At 63.2% G+C, this 20397-nt stretch overlaps 1 protein-coding gene across 12 annotated transcripts in view; it reads left to right on the top strand.

Annotated features, from left to right (window-relative positions):
• Positions 1 to 20397, top strand: part of MEF2D (myocyte enhancer factor 2D) — a 31562-nt gene that overhangs the window by 6837 nt on the left and 4328 nt on the right. For 2 of the 12 annotated variants that reach the window (XM_086768252.1, XM_086768241.1), the window contains exons 3-10: positions 3432 to 3569; positions 3707 to 3841; positions 7189 to 7399; positions 10080 to 10136; positions 13021 to 13211; positions 13575 to 13595; positions 16718 to 16847; positions 19438 to 19672. In XM_086768252.1, coding sequence (XP_086624378.1) covers positions 3432 to 3569; positions 3707 to 3841; positions 7189 to 7399; positions 10080 to 10136; positions 13021 to 13211; positions 13575 to 13595; positions 16718 to 16847; positions 19438 to 19672 — 1118 coding nt within the window. The remainder of the gene's footprint in view (positions 1 to 3431; positions 3570 to 3706; positions 3842 to 7188; positions 7400 to 10079; positions 10137 to 13020; positions 13212 to 13574; positions 13596 to 16717; positions 16848 to 19437; positions 19673 to 20397) is intronic. The other 10 variants (XM_086768242.1, XM_086768249.1, XM_086768248.1 and 7 more) reach the window with 10 other exon arrangements.

Below are 20397 nucleotides of genomic sequence, written 5' to 3'. Positions count from 1 at the left end.
CTGATAGCCAAGCTTCCTCAGCACCAAGCGTTTGTAGAGCCGTGAAGGCACGGGCTGTGGATTCCCTACTGAACGTGATTTCAGGTGGATCTGAGGGGCTGCTGCGTGCGTCCCCCTTCCCTATAAAGCCTGCGGCCCCTGTCTCTGCTGGAAGGACGCAGCCCTGAATGGCTCTGGCAGCAGCTCGGAAAGGACGAGGAGCAGGGCGAATCGAGGCGGAAGCCTCTCGGTTTCGTTCTCCTGATGGGGGGAGAGCTTGGCCGAGCTCGGGTCTGGGGGGCTCCTGAGGCCAAGGGCACTGACTGGTACCACCAGCGCTGGCTGGTACAAGTTCAGAGATCCCATGTTTTGGTCCTGGGGAGTCCCTGGAGGGGTTTATCCCCTGGATATTTAGCAAGAGGCAGAGCTGCTCCAGGATGAGCGTACCCGGCCCCGGTTTGGGGGGGACGCAGCACCCGGCTGCCTTTTGGGGACCGTCCCCGGCGGGGGCACTGCCGTGTTTCAGCCCTGCCAGGGACCGGCGGCGGCTGTGGGGAGCAGGATTCAGCCCCGCGGCCCCCGCAGCTCTCTGCGTGCCCGGCAAAGTCCTGGCCATTACAAGCTTTTAAGTCAGAGAAAATCTCTCTTAATGCAGAGAGGGGGGTTTCCTTAATCAGGCGGGGGACAGCTGAGGCCCCCAGACAGGCACGCTGGGTGCCACGTGCGCGCCCGGGCTGGGATCACGCCGGCTTTGCTCCTCGCTGTCGCTTCTCATTTCCTCGCAGCCCGGCTGACGTGCCAGGTTCCGATGAGGGGCTCGGGCGGGAGCAGCGCTGGGCGGGCGCGGGGCTGCGCCGGAGCCAAAGTCACCCAGCAGTTCCTTTCCTTTCCGCGGCTGAACGTCCTGTGAGGGGCTGGCTTTTCCCCAGTTCTCCTTCCTGGGGCTGTCGTTCTCCATGTGTAAAATGAGGCGTTTTTGCAGGATGCAAAGTGCGGAGGCAGTTGCCGGTGCTGCCTCTTCATCCTCATCCTTAATCCTCATCCTCATGCGGCCTTCCCCGAAGCCTGGGGTGGGTGAGCCTCGCTCCTCGAAGGGAAGTCGACCACATCCTGGTCGAGCATCGTTTCCTTTCACATGTTCTGAGTTCCTGCTGCTCTCTCACCCTCTTTGTGTTGGAAATCTGCTCCCGCGTGAGCTGGGATCACGGGGGTGGGAGAACGGCCTGGAGGAGCGGGACCTGCAGCGGGTCCTGCCGCGGGGGGCGCTCCCGGTAGAGCGGGGGGACCCGGGCATGGCAGCGAGACCGGCAGATGACAAGCAGGTTTTTTTTTTTGCGATGTGAAGTTCTCATCCTGGTTTTCTCCTTTGAAAGTTCTTTGCCGTGAAGGAACTGGGTTTGGATCTTCTTTGTATAAAAAGCAGTCGTGTTCCGCTGGGCTGCTCATCCGAGCCCCCGACTCCTAACTCGCTGGCAGCCTTTGGCGGAGGAGAGCTTCCAGGGATGCGAGCGATTACCTTGACGTTTCCTGACCAGGGATGGGAGGCCAGGAGCGAGAGATCCAGTTCCCGTCCCTGCAGAGAGAACTGCTGCGAGGCAGGCGCAGCCCCCTGTTAGACACCAGAGAATCTCCCCAGCCAGCACCCTTCGCATGCGCGCGAAGGAAACCCGGCTTCATCCCTTCCACTGCTCATGGAACAACTTTTTCCATTTTGCCTCTGAAAGAGAAGGAGGAAAAATTTTTGTATTTATTTTTTTTAAAGAAGGGCTGAACTTTCCGTCTTCGGGCTGCACCGGTGAAACAAAAGGTTTTGGAAAAAAAATCGCCAAAAAACAGTTTGCAAAAAAAAAAAAAAAAGAGCAAAGCTGTTCCTTCCCCACCGGCAGCGCCCATTCCTTTTTTTGGCCCGTTCTAAAAACAAACAAGGACACGTACAGAAATAGAGAAATATTCGGGAAAAATCCTCGGGAACTGCGGAACACGGCCTGGGAGCCGCCTGTCCCGCCAGCGCCTGCCGTTCCCGCTGCCCTTCTCCGTGAAAAGGCGGGAGATAACCCGAACCAGGGGTACCAGCGTTGTTACTGGGTAAGGAGGTGACGCTTAGCCGGTGGCAGGAATTACTGGTAACGCCAAACGGGGCTTCAGCCGCCGCCGCGGTCGAGGGCGAGCGGCTCCTTTGCGGGGGAGTGGGGCGCGGGCGCGGGTCCCCTCTGCAGACGAAAGCGAAGTCACGGGCGTTCAAATTACGACCGCAAAGGAGAGATTTTCATGGAAAACGTTGTGAAACGCTTCAGCGGGTGGGAGACGGCCGGGGCTGGGTTGGTGCCCGTTGCCGCCCGCCGCGCGCATTCGCCGAGCAGGACGGCGAGGCAGGGCTGTGCAGCGCGGGTGCCGTGCCGGCGCCGAACAAAACCTGCCGCGGCGTTCCCAGCCCGTCCGGAGACGTCGCCGACTCCTGTCTACTCTGGCACAAACTCCCGCGTGAGCCCCGAGCATCCCGGGACTCGCAGGTGGAGGAGGAGCCGCTGCGGGGTGCGTTTTGGCCTCGAAGCAGAGATGTTTACTGCTGCTCAGGAAGGCAGAGGAGGATTGTCAAGGCTCTTTTATTTTTTTTTTTTTTTCCCCCTGCTGAATTTGGCACAAGAAGAGATCAAGACTTCCAGGAAATTCTGTAGCTTTGACTTCGAAAAAAAACGAATTGGCAAGTGATGGTTCCATAATAACGCCTAATTGCTCTCGGTATTTTGAAAATAGAATGATTAAATGTGCGTGTGCGGCGCAGTCTGCAGATCGGCGCCGAGCGCGGAGGGGAACCCTTGGGGTTTTCGCTGTACCCAGCCCGAAGCCGCGGTTACCGGGCTCCCATTAACAAAGGGGGAGATGGTGCTTCGTTAGCTCTGCGGCGGCGCGCGGGGTGTGCTGCGCAGGGGGTGTCCCCATGCCCCCACCGTGCTGCGTGCCCCCTCGTGCGCCTGTGCGCTGGGGGGACGCCGCCCGCCTGCGATCGCCGGGGCGAGCCGCTTTTGGCCGCTCCTTTGGGTTTGTGTTTTCCTGCCGGCGAGGAGGCTCTCCCTGGTTTTAGCAGGAGGGCCGCTGTCGTTAAGGTTTATTTCCCCTCCTTGTCGTTGTAGTCATCGTAGGTGACGGATGCGTCTGAGCTGGGACGGGGCCAAGCTCAGCTCCGGCGTAAACAGATCCTGGGAAAGCAAAGAAGTTCCTCCCCGTCCATCCCCGTGCTGCAATTCTTAAATCAGAGACCCCGGCCTCGACACCCGAGGGCCGACCCTGACTCTTCAGCCCCAGCGAGGCCGAGGGCGCCGTGGGGCGAGGGCGTTGGTTTGTCCTCGGCCTCGTGGCCGGGGGGTTTTGTGGGGGCACCCGCCCGTCTTGGGCAGCTGCCCGTGTCCCCGGCCCCACTCGCGGATCTCAGACTGTGCCGGTTGTGTTTGCAGACGTTAAGAAAGAAAGGTTTTAACGGCTGTGACAGCCCGGAGCCCGACGGCGATGACTCCATAGACCAGAGCCCCCTGATGGAGGACAAATACCGCAAGGGCAGCGAGGATCTGGATATCCTGTTCAAGCGCTACGGTGTAAGTACTGCCCCTTGGCCGGAAAGCCTTCATTATCTGTTCTTTTTTGTTTTGTTTTTCTTGTGTTCGATTTCCCTCCGACCTCGTCCCTCCCCGACATCCCGTTCCCGTGTCGTGTCCCCCCCAACACGTAACAGGCGCTGAACAAGAAGCACAGGGAATGCGAGAGCCCGGAAGGGGACGAAGTGTTTGCGCTGACCCCGCAGACGGAGGAGAAATATAAAAAGATTGATGAGGAGTTTGATAAAATGATGCAGAGCTACCGGCTCGCAGTGAGTAGCTGGTGGTCTGCAGCCCCCCGTGCCCTGCCCAGGTGCCGGGGGAGTTGGATTGTGCATGGCTTTGCTTCGGAGCCGTGCTGGGCCTTGGGAGCCGTCGCGCGCAGCCCCCCGCCTGCACCCGGGCCTGATGGGCGAGGCGCACGAGGGGCCTCGAGACTCCCTCCTGCTTCCCACCCAGGACCAACGCTTGGGAAAAAATTCCCGTTAGCTCCCAGTTCCCGAGCCTCCTTGGCTCCTGCCGGGCAGCGCAGGAGGGTCTTGCTGCTCTCCCCTCCTTTGTGCAGATGCTGAATTGAGGCCTCCTGTTTTGCCCCTTTTCCCCCCAAAAAGGGCTTTTTGCCTGGGTTAAGACCCCGGCGTTCACGCAGGCTGGCAGCGGGCTCCGGCCCCTCACATCCCTGCAAGACTCAGCTAGGTTTGGGCCATTCCGCGTTAATTCCCCCCAAATCCACCGAGCCCTGGGGGCAGCGGGTGGCCGCGGCAGGAATCCAGGGAGGCTTTAGCCTGTGATCCCGGAGCCATCACCGTCACCGGGGTGGCATCAGGACAGCGCTGGAAGGGATTTGTGTCGGGAGACGGGAGGAGGAGGGGGACATGTTTCAAATTAGTCGTTAGTTCAAGGGAGCAGAGACTGTTGATGCAGGCAAGGCTCCTTCGGCGGGATTAGCCCCGCGTCGCTGAGGCCGTAATTAACGCTGCTGGGAGCAGGAAGGCTCATTTGCAAGGGCTGGATGCAGCACTGCAAAAATTACACCCCCTCCTCCCCTTGAAAAAAAATACTTGTCCTTCTGTGCCTTGCAAGCTGCCGCAAGTTAAAATTCTGGCTTTTCTTGAGAATTGGGTCTTGTGAAATCCACGGCTCTTTATTTTGCTGACTCAGCAGGTGAGCGATGCATCGCTCCGGGAGCCTCCCAGGGATCCCAAAATCTGCACCTTCATCCCTGCAGCCTGCGGGGCCGCTGCCCTGAGCGCTGGAGGGCTGGGGAGGTGAAGCAGAGCAGGTGCGGGTGGCGAGGGCTGCTCGCGGCTCTGCAGTGACAGCGCGCGCAGCCCTCTGAGCCGGGTTTAGCGCAGGATTAGCTCCGGCGGGGCCTGGCTCTGCCTCGTCCTCCCGGAGCTGCCTCCTTGGTTTCACCGGTCTGGGGCCGGCTTCCACCCGGCTGGGGCCTGGTGGGGCTGGGGGTACGGCCCCGCGGGACGCGCACCCTTCGGTGCCTGGCAAACCCCGCCACCCAAAACAGGTCAGAGAGCCAGCGGAGCTGCTTCCCCCGTGCAGAGCCCCCTCGGGAGCAGGGACTGCCTAGCATCCGTAGTTTTCTGCTGCAAAGCGAGGGCTCCATCCCGACGTGCCGTCAGGGAGCAGCCCACGCCCCGAAGCCGTTGGGCTGGTGGCGCCGCTTGGTAGTCAGGGCCTGGCATCCGGCTCCCCCACTAAACCCCCTGTGCGGCACGGGACTGAGCGCTGCAGTGGAGCGTGTGCGCTGGAAGATGAAGCTTTTCCTCGTTAACCAGCTGGGTTGGTTTTGTGTGTGATGAGAACTAACCAGGCTGGGCGGTGGGGAAAGCCTAACGGCGGCCGGCCGTGTTCACTAGAGGGGCCTCGGCCTGGCTTCTGCGCTTGGCGTTTGTCATCGCTGTTCATGGAAACAGAAATGGTTGAGGCTTGGCTGCTGTCTGCATCTTCTTCTCCTCCAGATTTTGGACTGAGGTGCGAGCCGGCTTCCCCAGTTGTGTGCTCGCTGGGGCGGGGGGCACTGGGGACCTCTCGGCCGGCGGCCCGGGCCGGCGTCGCTGCGGCGGTGGCAGCCTGATGCGTGTTGGAAGGTGCAGGGGGACAGATACGGATGAGAGCCAAGCTCCGCTCTCAGGCTGATTTAGCAACCCCCCGGCTTTATTGCAGCGTGGTGACGATGTGGTGCAGGGGCTTAGCTTTTCCTTTCCTTCCCCGGGAGCGTGCACGTGCGCAGACGCCTGTGCAGTGATTTATTACACAACGCTGCTTCGGTCTTCGTGCAACACCGGAGAAAACCTTCCCCCCCGCCCCCCCCAGCTTCTGCAACCGTGCAGAATGAGCTCCCGGGCCGAGCAGAGGGAGGGTTGTGCTGCCTTATGGCTTCCCCGGCAGCGCGTAAGGGTCTGGGAAACGCCGGGCTGCGGCCCTTGGAGCGCTGCCGCAGCGCAGGCTCAGAGCCGCCGTCCTCGGCGTGGCTGCAGCGCGGGATGGCTCTGAAGGACGGGGTGCCCTTGAGTGGCTGCCGGGGAGCGTTTCCAGCAGCGAGGCGTGGGTGAGCGGCAGCCTGCGCCCTCCTCCCCAGAAGAAAATCAGCCGCCTGGGAGCGGATTTTTGGAGGGGGCCGCAGGCAGCAGCCTCTGCCCAGCTGCGGTCGGGGGGATGCTCGGTCCCGCTGCCCTCGGTGGTGCAGCCCGCGAGGGTCTCGGCTCGGCCCCGCAGTGATCCCAGCCGGCGCGGGGCTGCTCTGCCTCCCCGGCCCCGAGTGAATTAAAGTGGGACTTTAGCAAAGCCCCTGCTAAAGCCTCTCAGCAGGTGCCTGCTCCTGTTAACGAAGAGCAAATCAGTGACATAAGACAGACGGCTAGGATAATCACGGCGAGGCTGGCTCCAGCGGGACACTGGTAGGTGAAGCTGGTCCTCGCCCCGAGGACGGGGCTCTAGCCACGCTCCTGCTCCCCGGGGTCAGCTCCTCCTCCTTCCCAGCAGCTCCCGGAGCTGCCAGGATGGATCCCAGTATCCCCAGGGGCTGTGCGGAGCAAAACGAGTCTTTCCCCAGCAATGGCCAGCTTGAACCGGCCACCCGCTGCTGGCCCTGTGGGAGGGCTCTTCCCATCCCACCGGATGAGGACCGGCCGTGTCAAATCCCTCTGCGGTGGGATGTGGGGCAGTGCTGAGCTTGGCTGCTCTCAGTGCTGGGGAGCAGCTCCCCGTGCTGCTGCTGGCCTGGAGCCTTTGGGGGTTCCCAGCGCCTCGTCCTGCGCTGCCCTGAAAACACCGGGGGTGAATCGCTACAGCCTGGAAACGAGACCGGAGCGACTGGTTGCAGAGCTTTGGTCTGTCTGAGTGGAGAGCGACTGCTCTTCCCGGTGGGGTCCGGGCTGTGGGGCATCCCTCCGAGATGCTGGCGTGGGCAAGGCGTAGGCTCAGCGGTGAACTGGGGGGCTGCGGGGGGACCTGGGCTGTCCCCCCTTTTCAGCAGAGGAACGTCGCGCTGCTGTGGCGCAGGATCAGGCCGCTCTTGCTCAGAGCCTGCAAAGCCGGGAACTTCACCCCTGCTCCTCGCCGGCGGCGCCTGCTCCCCTTCACCCCCTGCTTCTCTGTTCAGTCTGCAGTGCCCGCGCCCAACTTCGCCATGCCCGTGACGGTGCCGGTGACCAACCAAAACACGCTGCAGTTCAGCAACCCGGGCAGCTCGCTGGTGACCCAGTCCCTGGTGACCTCCTCGCTGACCGACCCACGGCTCCTCTCGCCGCAGCAGCCGGCGCTGCAGAGGAACACCGTGTCCCCGGGGCTGCCGCAGAGACCGGCCAGCGCAGGTGAGTGACGCCGTGACCCTTCGCCCCCCGCTTCCTCGTCGTCCTCCCTGCGGCAGCCTTGCAGCATCGAGCACGGGGCAGGGGCCACCCTTGCCGCCTCCATCCCCTGCCCAGGGCGGGATGCGTCCCTGCATCCACGGGTGCAGCCTGGAAGGGGTTGTGCCCATGGGTTCTTGTTCTTGCCCTCCTGCCAGAGGCTGACGCTCCCAGTTTGTGCCTAGACCTCAGACTGGGAGTAGCCCCCCCACCCCGTTTTACCGAGGTCTTTTCGACAGCCAGATCCCTGGCAGGGACCTGTTCTGAGGCTGGGCAGCGCAAGGAGATGAGTCACCCGGCGCCGTTCCCAGGCTTGGGGGTGGCTGCTGGCATCCCGCTCGCCGGTGGCACTCCGGTGACACGGGACTGCTGCCTAAAAAGGGCTTTTCTGAGCCGGGCCGGGCTGGCTGCAGTTGGTCGCCGAGCGATTACTCATTCAGATCTGCTGACAGATCTGAGGGAGCCGTCGTTTCCAGCGGGGACCGGCGATGGGTGGCAGAGGGCAGGCTGGGGAGAGGAGCTCGTCACCCCCGTCCCCTCCCGCAGCGGGGAGGGGGGACGATGGCGTGTGAGCGCAGCTCGGCTCTCCGCGGTGCGATCATAAATAATAATAGCGCGCAGAAAGCCCCTGCCTGCTATTCTGGCTGTCACAGATGGCCTGAAAAAACGAGACGGGCTGCAGATGGCAGGGCCGGTGACAGCGACCGCCCGGACTTCTGGGTGGTGGGCACTCGGGTGCGGCCCCTGGGCCTGTGAGAGCTCGGGGGTGCTTTGCCAAGGGGCTGGGGGTGGGAGAAGGGCTGGGGGTGCCTCCAGAGGCAGGCTGGGTGGCTGGGTAGAGCGAGCAGGAAGAGTCGCTGGGGCTGGGATGCAGCGGGAGCCGTGGTTCGAAGGCGGCTTGTTTGCTTCTTGCTCTCTCTGCACGGTTTCGGGGATGGCTGGAAGCGCTCAGATACCAGGGTGAGGCCCCGAGACCTCAGGGAGAGGGGTTCGTCTGCTCTGGGCCTGCTCCCCGAGAGCGGCACCCCGCTCTGGGCTGGGCGGCGGGGCCCTCCTCGGGCACGGGCAGCCCTAGCTCCGGCTGCAGGGCTCTCCCCTGCCCTCTCGCAGGCCCCTCCGCTGAAGGAAAAAGAGGTTTCATCGTAATGCTGAATGCGCCGGAGGCTGGCCGATTCCGTCGCGCTCGCTTGCCGTTCGTTTGAAGGGGGATAATTCCGCGGTTGCGAGCGCAGAGGTGTTCCAAGTCCGGCCATCTGCGTCTCATTCACTCGCTGCCTGGGACACAGAAGAAATCCTGTTTATAGGAGCCAGGCCCTTGCGTGTTAGAAGAGCTTTTTTTCTTTTTTCCCTTAAATATTTTTTTAGCGATGCACTCGCGCCGAGAGCAGAGTGCTGCGGCGTTGCTTCCGACGCAAACGCGCGGCCGAGCGTTGGGTCGGTGTCGGCGCTGGCCGACGCCGCCCGCCTGGGGACGGTACGGGAGGGCAGCCGAGGGGCTTTACGGGGCTGGGGTCAGCGTTGCTCACCCAAGGGCAGTGTGGGTGCCGGGGTCTGGGGGGGGGTCCCGCAGCAGGACACAGCCCCCAAATCCTGGTGGGTTCCCTCGTCTGGCACTTCGGAGGCATCGGGGCCTCTGGCTTTGCACCCCCACCCCTTGAAAGGAGGGTGCTGTGGTGCTGCAGCTGCCACGTTTTGGGGTCACCTTGCCCTTTTTCACGCTGTAAAATATTTGTGGGACCACCGCCAGCCCCGATCATGCCCCCACGTGAGGAGCAAGCGCTCTTCCCTGCACGGCAGCGGCTCAGCTTTTCGTCTCCTCCCGCTTTCAGGGGCTCGCTGCAAGCCCAGACCCGAGAGCCGGGGGCTGGAAAAAAGGTTTCTGTCTCAGCTTTCGCCATCTGGGGTGAGGAGGGTTGGGCGGTGGTTAGAGGTGGCGTTTGGGATCACAGGCTCCTCGTTTCCCTGCCCAGGGCTCCGGAATGATTGCGGTCGCAGCTCCGGAGCCTCCATGCCTTTCGGCTGTTGGCCGAAATCGCCGCCCGTGGCGTGGCCAGGCCGCCCCGAGCTGTGAATAGGTGGCTTTCAGAAATAACTCAATAACAAGGCAGAAAAAAATAAAATCTTCTTGCAGGCAAGGCAAAACGTTCCCTTTCTTGGGGATAAAAAGGCCTCTGGTACGGTTTTTCCCGGCACAGCGGGGAGCGGCGGCGCTTTCCAAGCGCTGGGACCGTGGGAGGCCGAATTGTAGCGGCGCCCTGGCAGCTGGCGGGATGGTTTCCATTCGGTGCGAACATTACAGGGGCGATAGTGTTTCACGTCCTGCTGCTGGGGCTCCCTTCCCCGGCAGCACCGGCCCCATGTCCCCCAAAGCGGGGCTTGGAATAAAATAGCCGCAGTGTTTTCCAAGCCGCCTCCTTTGGAGCGGGCTCCTGTGCTGCCTGGCTGCTGCCCAAAGGAAACGGATCTGCCTGGATAATGTTTCCCAACCCGATCACCGGGAATGCTGCGCGTTCTGCCCAGGACTCTCCCTGGGAAGGCAACGCCACTCGTTTTCCCCTGCCTTCCTCCCTCCGGCTCCCCCTTGGGGGGATGCTCGCCCTCTTCCCAAGCAGGCGCTGACGCTGTGTTTCCCGTTGCCTTGCAGGGGCGATGCTTGGCGGAGACCTGAACACCACCAACGGAGCCTGCCCCAGCCCTGTGGGTAAGTCAGGAGCGGGCGCTGGGGCCTTGGCTCTCTGCCGCTCCGTGCCTCGGTTTCCCCACGGGTTGGCTTTGCCGTTCGGCGCCGTTGGCCGGTGAAGCTGGGGCAGGTTTTGCTGCTGTTGGCAGCAGGAGGCTTTGGCGTGTGGAGCTCCAGGCCAGCGCCTTTGCTGGGGGCTGCTGGTTTTGGTGAGGCAGGAGGGGGTGCGTGTCCCGGGGCCAGCATCTCCCCTGGGCCCTCGGGAGAGCTGCAGATCAGGGGGCCAACTGAGGCGGCGCTGGGGGCCGTGGTTTGGGCAGTTCCGGGCCCAGCTCCTCCCCTGACCTCGGGTGAGTCACTTAACACCTGGTTCCTCCTTGCGCCGGGGCCCTGTAAAGGAACTTTAATGCGAGAAAAAAAGCTCGTTAAGGTCCTTTTCCACCGCGACAGCCTCGGTGCTAACGAGGCTCGGGCCTTGTGGCTTCACTCCCCAGCTATAAAATGCGCTAATAATGCCTCCGGCCCTGCGGTCTGCCTCCGCCGTCTGCACGGCGAGGGCTGGCGTAGGTACAGCCCAAAAGCCAGCGACAGCCCCCTGGGGTCCCGCTGGGAAGCAGCTGCCGCTACCAGCGTCACTGCTGCGGGCTGGGACGGGGCGGGCTGTGCCCCAGGGTTAGCGAGGTGGATGCCATCCGTCCCCGTGCGAGGCGGAGCGGGGAAGGCAGCCTCGCACCGGGAGCCTGGCTCTGGCTTTTTGCGATGGGGCTCCAGACAACAGCAGGGAGGAGTGTGCAATGTGGCGTGGCCCCAGTTAAAACCAAACTGGAGCCTGGCTCCCACCAGTTGCGTGTACAAGGCTGGTCCAGACGCGATTCTGCAGCACCACGGCCGCCTGTCCCCATCCCTTGCGCTGTGCCTGCTCCCGGGAATGACCTTTTCCCGGTGCTGGGCAGCGGCCGTGCCGGTGGGGTGTTTCTCGGCCAGAGCAGTTGGTGGGGTGGCGTCTCCCCAAGGCCCTGGCAGAGCCAGTGCGGAGCTCCGCTGCTCCTTCGAAGGCAGAAGGAAGAGGCCATCGTGCCGCGGTCCCCAGCCACCTTCATGGCCCCTTTTCCCCCGAATCCGCCCCCATGTCAGCTGCTGGGAGCAGACGCGGAGCTTGGCAGGGCCCGTGAATGTCAGCATTGACGTCACCGGAGCATTCCCCGCGTTCCTGCCGCCGCTCCAGGAAACGGGTGCGAGGAGCAGGGACAACCCGGCCGTGGCCAGCCCCGGACCCCTGCCGTCCCCGGAGCCCTGCCAGCCCTGGGGCTCCCCGTGCTGGCTGCGGGAGGGGAGCACAGCTCTGGCTCTGGCACCGTGCTTGCAGTTTCTGGGTACCTGGGGTGTCGTCTCCTCCTCCTCCTCCTTCTCCTCCTTGCAGTCTCTGCAGCACGGAGCGGTGATCACCTGCTGCCTCTGAGTCATCAGCTGCCGGGTGCTTCTGGCCACATCTTGCGGCGCTGTGGGCTGCGTCCCCGCGTCCTGCCCCGTGTGCTGCGGCGCGCGCCGTCCTCGGTGGCTCTGGGGGCGGAAGCAGCTTGCCCACCCTGCCCACCCCGTCGGGCGATGCCGTGCCCCATCTGTCCGGGCTTTGGAGGGCACGGGCACTGCCAGGCTCGGGTTCCCCGCAGGGCGGCGCACAGGCAGCCCAGGGTGCTGTGCTTTTGGAGCCCTTGTTTGGGGTCAGGGTCATCCCAAAATTCTAGCAGGAGCGTGACCTTTCTCTCCCCAACTCGTGCGGGTGGCCAGATCCAGACTGGGGGGCTCCTCTGATGGCTGCGCCCCTTTGGGGGGAGTGGCAGCGCTGGGCCCAGACCCGCTCCCCTCCGGCACCGGGGCCACCCCTGTCCACACCCCGCTGGCGCGCAGGACGGCGGGCGTACCTCAGAGCGGCAGTTGCCATGCGAGGCGTGTGTGCATCCCGCCTTGGGAAGGAGAATGTCGGGAATTTCAAGGGGTTTAACGTTCCTTTGGGCTTTGCCTCCGTGGGCTTTTGCGTGGCCGCTGCGGGTGGCGAACGGCTCCCCGAGCGCGTGGCTGTCCCCATGCCCGGTGTACCCCGTCACCGATGCGGCCGGCCCCGGGACAGCTCTGGGCGAGGCAGCGGCTGGCGCCCGGCACCCAAGGAGCACGCGCCGCAGCTGCGGCGTCGCTGCCACCAGCCGCCTGCTGAAATGCAGATGTAGCGCGATGGTGGATGTGATTAATAATGCAATCAGCGACCTATTTTTCCTGGTCTAACGTGCAGTGAAGATGAGGGCTGAATCCTGGTGATTGCTAAATGCCTTTCTATCTTTGGGGCCTATTCATAAAAAAAAACCCCTCATCAGAGCAGTAATCTGATCCAATTTATTCCTTTCCTGATGTTCATCAAATCTTTTCCTTTTTAAATTTTTTTCTTCCTTTCCTTTCTTCTCCTCCCCTCCCCACTTTGCACATAAAATCCTTAAGTGGGACAGCAGGAGGAGGAGGAGGAGGGACCCTCTGATCTTCAAAGGGGCAGCGGGATCAGTGAAGGGAGGCCTCGCTCTGCCGCAGCCCCTTTTGGCTCCTCGGGCACCACAAAGAGACCTCAAAAGTGTCCGTGACTGTGCCTGTCCCCCCTCGCTAGGGCCGCGGTGCCTGGCCAGCGCAGTGCGAGGAGGCCTTGCTGCAGATCAGCCCTGCTCTGTGCACTGGTTGTGATTGCCGTGGGCTCCCGCGCGCTGGGGAGCTGCCTGGGGCGCGGGGAGCTCGGGGGCTGCCTGCCCCTGCCCCTGCCTGGCCCGGGGCGCGGCACTGCTTGCCGTGCACATGTTACCACCGCCGTGCATTCACCATCGCCGGGCATTCACGTCCTTCCTCTTTGTCCCCCATTTTCCTTCAGGAAACGGCTACGTGAGTGCCAGAGCTTCTCCGGGTCTGCTTCCCGTGTCCAACGGCAGCAGCCTGGGCAAGATCATCCCGGCCAAGTCCCCGCCGCCACCCTCCCACAGCACGCAGCTCCCCGCCAACAGCCGCAAGCCGGATTTACGCGTGATCACCTCGCAGAGCGGGAAGGGGCTCATGCACCATTTGGTGAGTGCCTGGCAGAGGTCTGCCGGGAGGAGACGGGGGTGGGAGCGCATCCCTTGCCAGCAGACTGGCTGCAGGGTGGGCTTGGCGCTGGAGCGGATGCGGCACAGGCACCTATTCTGTGCCGTACCGGTGGGAGCAGGCCGGGGAGACCCGAGGAGGAAGGCTTGGGTTCCCGTTTGCACCGTGCCGGATGCAGACAGCGCGGTGCAAAGCCCTGCGCCGGGCACCAGTATAACCCATCCGCACCGTGCGCGCGCCGTGGTCGGCGAGGGCGCGGTGCTGGCGAGCGTGGCGGCGCGGCGGTTGGCGGGGCTGTCGAGTTAACGGTGCCTCTCGGTTTTCTCCCTGTTCTCCCGCGGGCAGACGGAGGATCACCTGGCTCTGGTGAGTTCCCTGCTGAGCGTGCATCGTGGCGGGGTGGGACGTGGGGCTGCTTGTCCCGCTGGGCCCCGCACCCTGCCCTGGCTCGGTGAAGGCGTGGGGCGTGCAGAGGGGGTGGGCACCGTCCCCTTTGCCCTCCCTCGGGAATGCGGCGGGACACCAGCGCAAATGTCATACCCGGCCCTACCGCAGAAAATCAGTCCCGAGAAAAACGCACTCTTAGGAAAATCGGGTTCCCTGTGGAAAAGAAGGAGCTGACACAAGCTGCAAAGCGCCTGTTTCTCCACCAAAGCCAAAAAGCCGTGCTGGTTTCCCCGCGGAAGGTCAGCCCGGGTCCCTTTCGGGGCCGGTGCTGCGCGGAGCCGGGCTGGGCACTGCCAGTGCCCGGGACCTGCCCCGTGGGCTCCTCTGCACCACATGGTTTACAAACCCCCAAACCTCCTTTCTGCACAGGGGCAATTTTCAGTGTTATTTTTAGGGCTTTTTTTTTTTTTTTTTACCCCCCTGCCAGCAAAGTGAGCGCCACCTTGTTTGTGGCAGTGATTCACCCTTGTTCTGTTGCTATTCTGGTGCAGGGCAGATGGGCGACAGGGCAGCGCAGGGAGGAAAGGGCGAAAGCCGCTGTAGGATGCAGCTCACGCAGCCAGGGAAAAGCTCTCCAAAAACGCAGGAGTAAGCCAATCGCTCTTGCAGCCTGCGAGGCGACGCTCTTGGCCAGAGGAGGGGCTGGCCAGGGCTTTGGCAGGCGCAAATCCTGCCGCTCCCCGTGCCCCAAACCCGTCTTGCTTAACGGCCCCCTCCCAGCAGCGCTGTGCCTCGGTTTCCCCATCTGCAGAGTGAGAACGATCACCGCCCGCCTCCCCATCTGCTCGTCACCGTCGCGCTGCCAGAGGGCACTGCCTGTCTCCGAGTTGGAGGAGCAGCTTGCTTTAGGCAAAAATCAGCCGGGTTGGCATGAGCGGTTTAATTGTTAGGCTGAGCTAACGCCGCTGGTTTTTGCCTGAAGTGAAGTGCCGTCCTCGCCCAGGCTGAGCTGGCAGGGGGAGGCGGAGGGTGATGAAATCCTGGAGAGGGGGGACAGGGACTTCAGCACAGCTGGGTGGGGAGCGGGAAGGGGAAGGCAGAGCCCTGCCTGCGATTCGGCCTGCCTGGCGCAGATCCTCCCTGCCCTGCTAACCTTCTCCCCAGATTTGCTCCCTCCGTGTTGCGCAGACCCGCTCCCAGAGCGGCAGCTCCCCCTCGTTACTCGCAGGCGGCGGAATGAGTCAGCTGCCCCTCCGCTGAGACCGGCCCGCGGCCCTTCGGCCTTGGCCCATGGGCTCAGCCCCCCGCGGCTCCCAGCGTGGTCTGCTCTTTTGCTGGGCACAGAGAGGCGTCCCCCCATTTCCCTCCCACCCCTGATCTGCAGGGTAGGGCAGGAGCCGGTCACCGCGGCGACAAGTGGTCTCACCCGGGAGCATGCCTGCATGCTTGTGTGACGGTGCGGCATGGCACGTTGTGACCGGGAGCATTCTGCAGAGCGCGCGGCGTGCGGCACGGGGCAGCTTGCGCACCCCAGCACCTCCCTGCATGAACGGGAGGAAAATTTGGATGCTTCCTGCCTGCCATCCCTGCACTTGGCTCGTGGTGTAACGGGGGCCGGTACAGCCCTGCTCAGCCAGCGTCCCACCGCCCCAGCCCTCCGTCACAACCGCACTGGTTCCCGTGCCAGCGCTCTCCTGGGAAAGCCGCAGGGCCCGGTGCCAGGCTGCCGGGGACGGGAAGGGATGAGGCCGCGGATCGCGTCCTGCTAGGCTGGCTCGGGGTCCTGTGCGTCCGGAGAGGGACGGGGCTCGGTGCTGCCCACCGTGGAGCATCTCTGCAGTGTCCTTAGCCCGCGGGCGGTGGGCATGGCCGAGGGTGGCTGCCAGCGGGATTTGTGCCAGGAATACCTGCTCCTGCAGCCCCAGGGCTTTAGCAATTAGAGCCCGGGTAATCGCCTTCCCTGGGTGGCAGGGAGGGAACTGTGGGCTGGGCAGCATGTGGGTGCAGGGTGCTGCAAATCCGGGGTGCTGTCCCCCTCTGGAGGGGGCAAGGGCAGGGTTTTAGCGTCCAGCCCTGCTCCAGGAGAGTCCTGCGTGCCCTGAACCATCCTCGGTCCCGTGGCCAGCCCTGAAGGGCCCGGGGAGCCCTCAGCACCTCGCAGTGAGCTGGGAGGAAGGCTCCGCGTCCCCGGGGATGCAGCCAGCCTCGTGCCAGGCGTGAGTTAAGCTGGGCGCTGCCCCAGCCTTCACGGGGTGACGTGTGCCGGGGTGCTTCAGATTAGAGTCAAGCCTCTTGAGTCTGATTTAAATCAGATCAGCAGAGACAGCCCAGATTATCTGCCTTGTAAACAGGGCTGAACCCGACCCGCAGATCCGCCCACGTAGCTGCCGGGAAGACCACGGGGGAGGCTGGCGTGCGCCCATCCAAGGGCAGGGTTTTTCCACCGTGGACCTGCTGGTGTCCGAGTCACCCAGCCCTCGCGAGGGCACCACGCGGGCGCGTGGCTGGGCGTTGGACCTGGAGTTTAGAGATGCCAGGGTGCCTTTAGACTGCTGGGACTGATGCTCAGCGTCTCCAGCTGGCCTTAGAGGCAGGAGGCTCCTTCTTGAGCATCAGTGCCGCGGGGAGGAGGAGGATGTGTCGGCTCTGCGCTGCGTTAGCTGGTCCTGGTTTTGTTCGGTAGCTTTTTCACTCCCAGAGCAGCACAGCAAACCTCACACGCACCTTCTAGGAAAATAATGACTGCTTTTTTACGCCAGAAGGGATGCAGACCGAGGCAGCCCACCGCTCTTCCCCCCGCCCCCGTGCAGGGACATTGCTGGTCGTCGCGGGTGAAGCCCAGCCCTGGGCAGAAGGGCGACCCAAGTGACCTGCAGATGAACGTCACAAGGGTCCCAGGGGTCTGTCACTGGTGCGGCGTGCGCTTTGCTGTGCTGCGATGGCCGGAGGATCGGTCAGTCCTGCTCTGGGATCGGCCTTCCAAGGCTGGTGCGTGCCCGGGGGGGGGGCAGCTGCAGACCGAGATTTTTGGGGGGCCACAACCCACGAGGAGGACAGTAAAATGTGCCTGCGTTGTGACCCCTGTCCCTTTGCTTCCCCAGCAGAACACGCAGCGGTTAGGTGTCTCTCAAGCAACTCACTCGTTAACCACACCGGTCGTTTCTGTGGCGACTCCGAGTTTGCTGACGCAGGGGCTGCCTTTCTCGGCCATGCCCACGGCGTACAACACAGGTAAGAGCGCGCGGCGCGGGGGAAGAGCGTTCCGAGGGGAAATGCGCCGCTGCGAGCGCGTGCCTGGCTGTCCCCGGGCAGCTCCATTGGCACTCGTGGAACTCGCTGCTGCAAGGTGTCGTTGAATCCAAGAGTTTCTCAGGATGAAAATCAAAGGGAAGCTCCTGTAAAGGATGAGGGCTCGCTGGTCCGTCCGTCCATCCAGGTCTGCGAGGGCGCGGTTCTGTCCTGGTGGAGTCCGCTGCTCTGGGCTGGCAGCGTGAAGTGCTTTTGAGTGGGTGCTGACGACAGCTACACCCATCTCCAGGCTCCCGAGCGCTCCGGGTGATGTTGTAACAGGGGCTTAACGAAAATGAGCGTCAGGCCCTCAGAAGTTTGGGAAGAATGCAGACCAGCCTGCTCGTAGGCACATCGGGTTCGGGCTGGTGGGGTTGGAGGCGACGGTTACGCTGCGCTCGCCTGAGCCACGGGGTTGTTCATCTGCAGCCTGTCAGACCTCCACAAAGGCTTTAAGGATTGCTGGTTTCCTGCGTAACTGGCTTTGGCATTTGCTCCCATAAAAGTTTGCGAAGATGTAAGAAGCTACTTGTCCAGAGGAACCCGGAATGAGGCGTGATGGGAACTCCCTCTCCTAATTAGTAGGTGTCGCCCAGAGATGCCTGTCTGTGCGTGACGAGCAGGCTCCTCTCCCTGCGTGGAGACCGTCGGCGGCCCTGCGGTCCACCAGCCACCGTACCCAAAATAGGTTTTAATTGAGCCCTGTGCTGCTGCCACTGCGGGTGGAGCAGGGGGAGGCTGAATTTTGCTGTCTGTATTTATTTTTCTCTTGCAGATGGCCACGGGCAGAGAAGCGGTCCCGCTCGGGTGCCTGTGGCCGGGGTGCTTGCTAGGGATGCTGCGAGGGTTGGCGTCGCGCAGGTCGCTGCAGCGTGCAGGTGTCCTGAGCGCTGGTCCTTTGCAGGGCCGACCTGTGGACTGGGTGGGAACTGTCCCAGTCCCGGCGTGGGAGCTGTCCCGGTCCCAGGGCAGCGAGGTTGCGTTGAGCTTCCTGCTCCGCGTGCCGTTTCCCGTGCCCGCTCTGCAGCCTGATTCAGTCAAACGCAGCGGTTTGCAGCGTCGGGATGCGGGATGGCTCAAGTTCACGGTCTCGGCGTTAGCTGCAGGAGCGGCTGTCGTAACCAGGGGGTGTCAGGAGCTCCTAAACCGGACCGGCCGGTGCTGGGGGTAAAGAGCTGCGCAGGGCAGAGAACCCGGTGCCGGGATTTTCAGGGTGGGTGTGCCTGGAATCGGCCCGGCGGCTTTGGCAGCCGTTCAGCGCCGTTGCAGCCACCTCTTCGTGTTCTGCTGCTGCAGGCGGGTTCGGCCTCGCTGGGGTGGGGAGGGCTGGAACCGCTGGGGTTCGTGGGGTCCGGCTGTCTCCTGGGGGAGCGATGGCTTCCCCCAGGGCTGCGGAGCCGTGGGATTTGCCACCCCGCATCCCGGTTTTTGGGGGTGCTCGGTTGGGTTTTGGGATGCTCCTGGAGTTGTGCATGGCAAGAGCATCACGCTCCCCTCCCCGTGCAGGCGTGGGGGGAGGGGGGGTGGTGTACCAGGCTGGGGAGGCACTGGGAGGGGGGGGAGATGTACGAGGCTGGGGGTGTGTGGGGGCACTGGGGGGGGTACGGGGGGGGGGGGGGGGGCGAGCGGCGGCTGCGCGTGCCCGGCAGCGGGCGGAGGGCGCCCCCTGGTGCCGCGCGGGGTTGAGCCGGGCACGAGTGGGGGGTTCGGGGGGTCCCGGGGGTGGGAGGAGACGCGGGTCCGTGCGCTTTGTACTGGGCGGAGGGTGCCTGGGGTGGGAGAGGGCTCGCACGCCGCGGCCCGTCCCGGGTGGCATGGGCGCACGGCTGCACCGTGGGGGGGGCGGTGGTCACCGGTGGGTGTTGGAGGGTGTGGAGGCGGCCTGAAGCTGGAAGAAGATGAGATACAAGGAAGAAACTTTTTCTGTTGAGGGTGGCGAGGCGCTGGCCCAGGCTGCCCAGAGAGGCGGTGATGCCCCATCCCCGGAAACGTTCAAGGTCAGGGTGGACAGGGCTCTGAGCAACCTGATCCGGTTGGGGATCTCGTTGAAGGAGCCTCCGAGAAAGCTGGAGAGGGACTTCTGACAAGGGCGCGTGGTGACAGGGCAAGGGGTAACGGCTTTAAACTGGCAGAGGGCAGGTTTAGGTTGGATATAAGGAAGAAATTCTCCGCGGTGCGGGCGGTGAGGCCCTGGCCCAGAGCGCCCGGAGGAGCTGTGGGTGCCCCGTCCCTGGCAGCGTCCCAGGGCTGGACGGGGCTGCGAGCGCCCTTCTGTGGTGGAAGGGTGCCTGCCCCGGGCAGGGGGGTTGGAATGAGATGAGCTTTGAGGTCCCTTCCAACCCAAAGCATTCCCTGATTCTAAGAGGCGTGTCCTGTGGCCAGCGCCCCTGCGGAACAGCAACAGCTGACATTCCATAAGCTGTGGCTGTGTCGTGTCTCTGGGGTGAGTGGGTCCCCGTGTTCTCGCAGCGCTCGGCGCTCTGTTGGGGTAGGTTTGACGTTGCAATGACTGAGGGGCTCCTTCCTTTCCCAGATTATCAGCTGACAAGCGCTGAGCTGTCCTCGCTGCCAGCGTTCAGCTCACCTGGTGGGCTCTCCCTGGGCAACATCTCTGCCTGGCAGCAGCAGCAGCAGCAACAACAGCAGCAGCAGCAGCAGCAACAACAGCAGCAGCAGCAGCAGCAGCAGCAACAACAGCAGCAGCAGCAGCCACCACCGCAGCAGCAGCAGCAGCAGCACCTGGTTCCTGTGTCTCTAGGAAATCTAATGTAAGTGAAATGGGTGCCAGGGGCCGCTCAGGCGATGTAAAGAGGGAACCAGGGAATTCCAAACCTGCAAAACCCAAGCTTGACTCCTCCGCTGGGTTTTCATCAGCCTCCCGTGCAGGGCCGCTGGCAGTTACGGGGACCCTGGGGTCCCCAGATGAGATCAGGGCGGCCGTGTGCTGGGGATGCTCTCCCGGAGCTGCCCTTGCTGTCTGCCCGCAGCAGGAGGGTTCCTCTCTTCTGCTCACAGTGGGAGCCGAGATCCAGCAAGAGCCGGAGTGAAGTGGGGTGGTCAGTGCAGAACAAGGTGTCTGGGAGAAGTGCTCCCGCTAGCGTGGAAGGAGAGTAGCTTTAGTGCTGAAAATGAATTGCTTTACTGCAGGGGAAGAAAATAAATGCGCTTGCGTATTGGAGCAGGTTTTCTGGGGTGGATCCACTTTTAGTCTGGAATAAAGTGTCCGCCCGTGGAGCTTTTCCAGAGTATCTTAGCCAAAATAAAGATTTAAGCAACTTGCCTGTGGTCACACTAAGACCGTGGGACAGAGGCAGGAACTGAGGAGGGTTCAGTGACTTTGCCCCGAAGGCAGCTTAGGAGCAAGGCTGCGACATCCCCGGCGTGAAGTGCCGGGTGGGTTATGCTGCGCGAGGCGCGGACGCGGTGAGTCCACCGCGTTTCTGCACGGCCTGCAGCGCGTTTTCCAGGCAGGAATTCATCGTTCTGGATCCAT

This window comes from Chlamydotis macqueenii, chromosome 28 (genome assembly GCF_036417535.1).
Source record: "Chlamydotis macqueenii isolate bChlMac1 chromosome 28, bChlMac1.mat, whole genome shotgun sequence".
NCBI lineage: Eukaryota > Metazoa > Chordata > Aves > Otidiformes > Otididae > Chlamydotis > Chlamydotis macqueenii.
The sequence above is the reverse complement of the archived record's forward strand: the minus strand, read 5'-3'. Positions and strand labels throughout refer to the sequence as shown.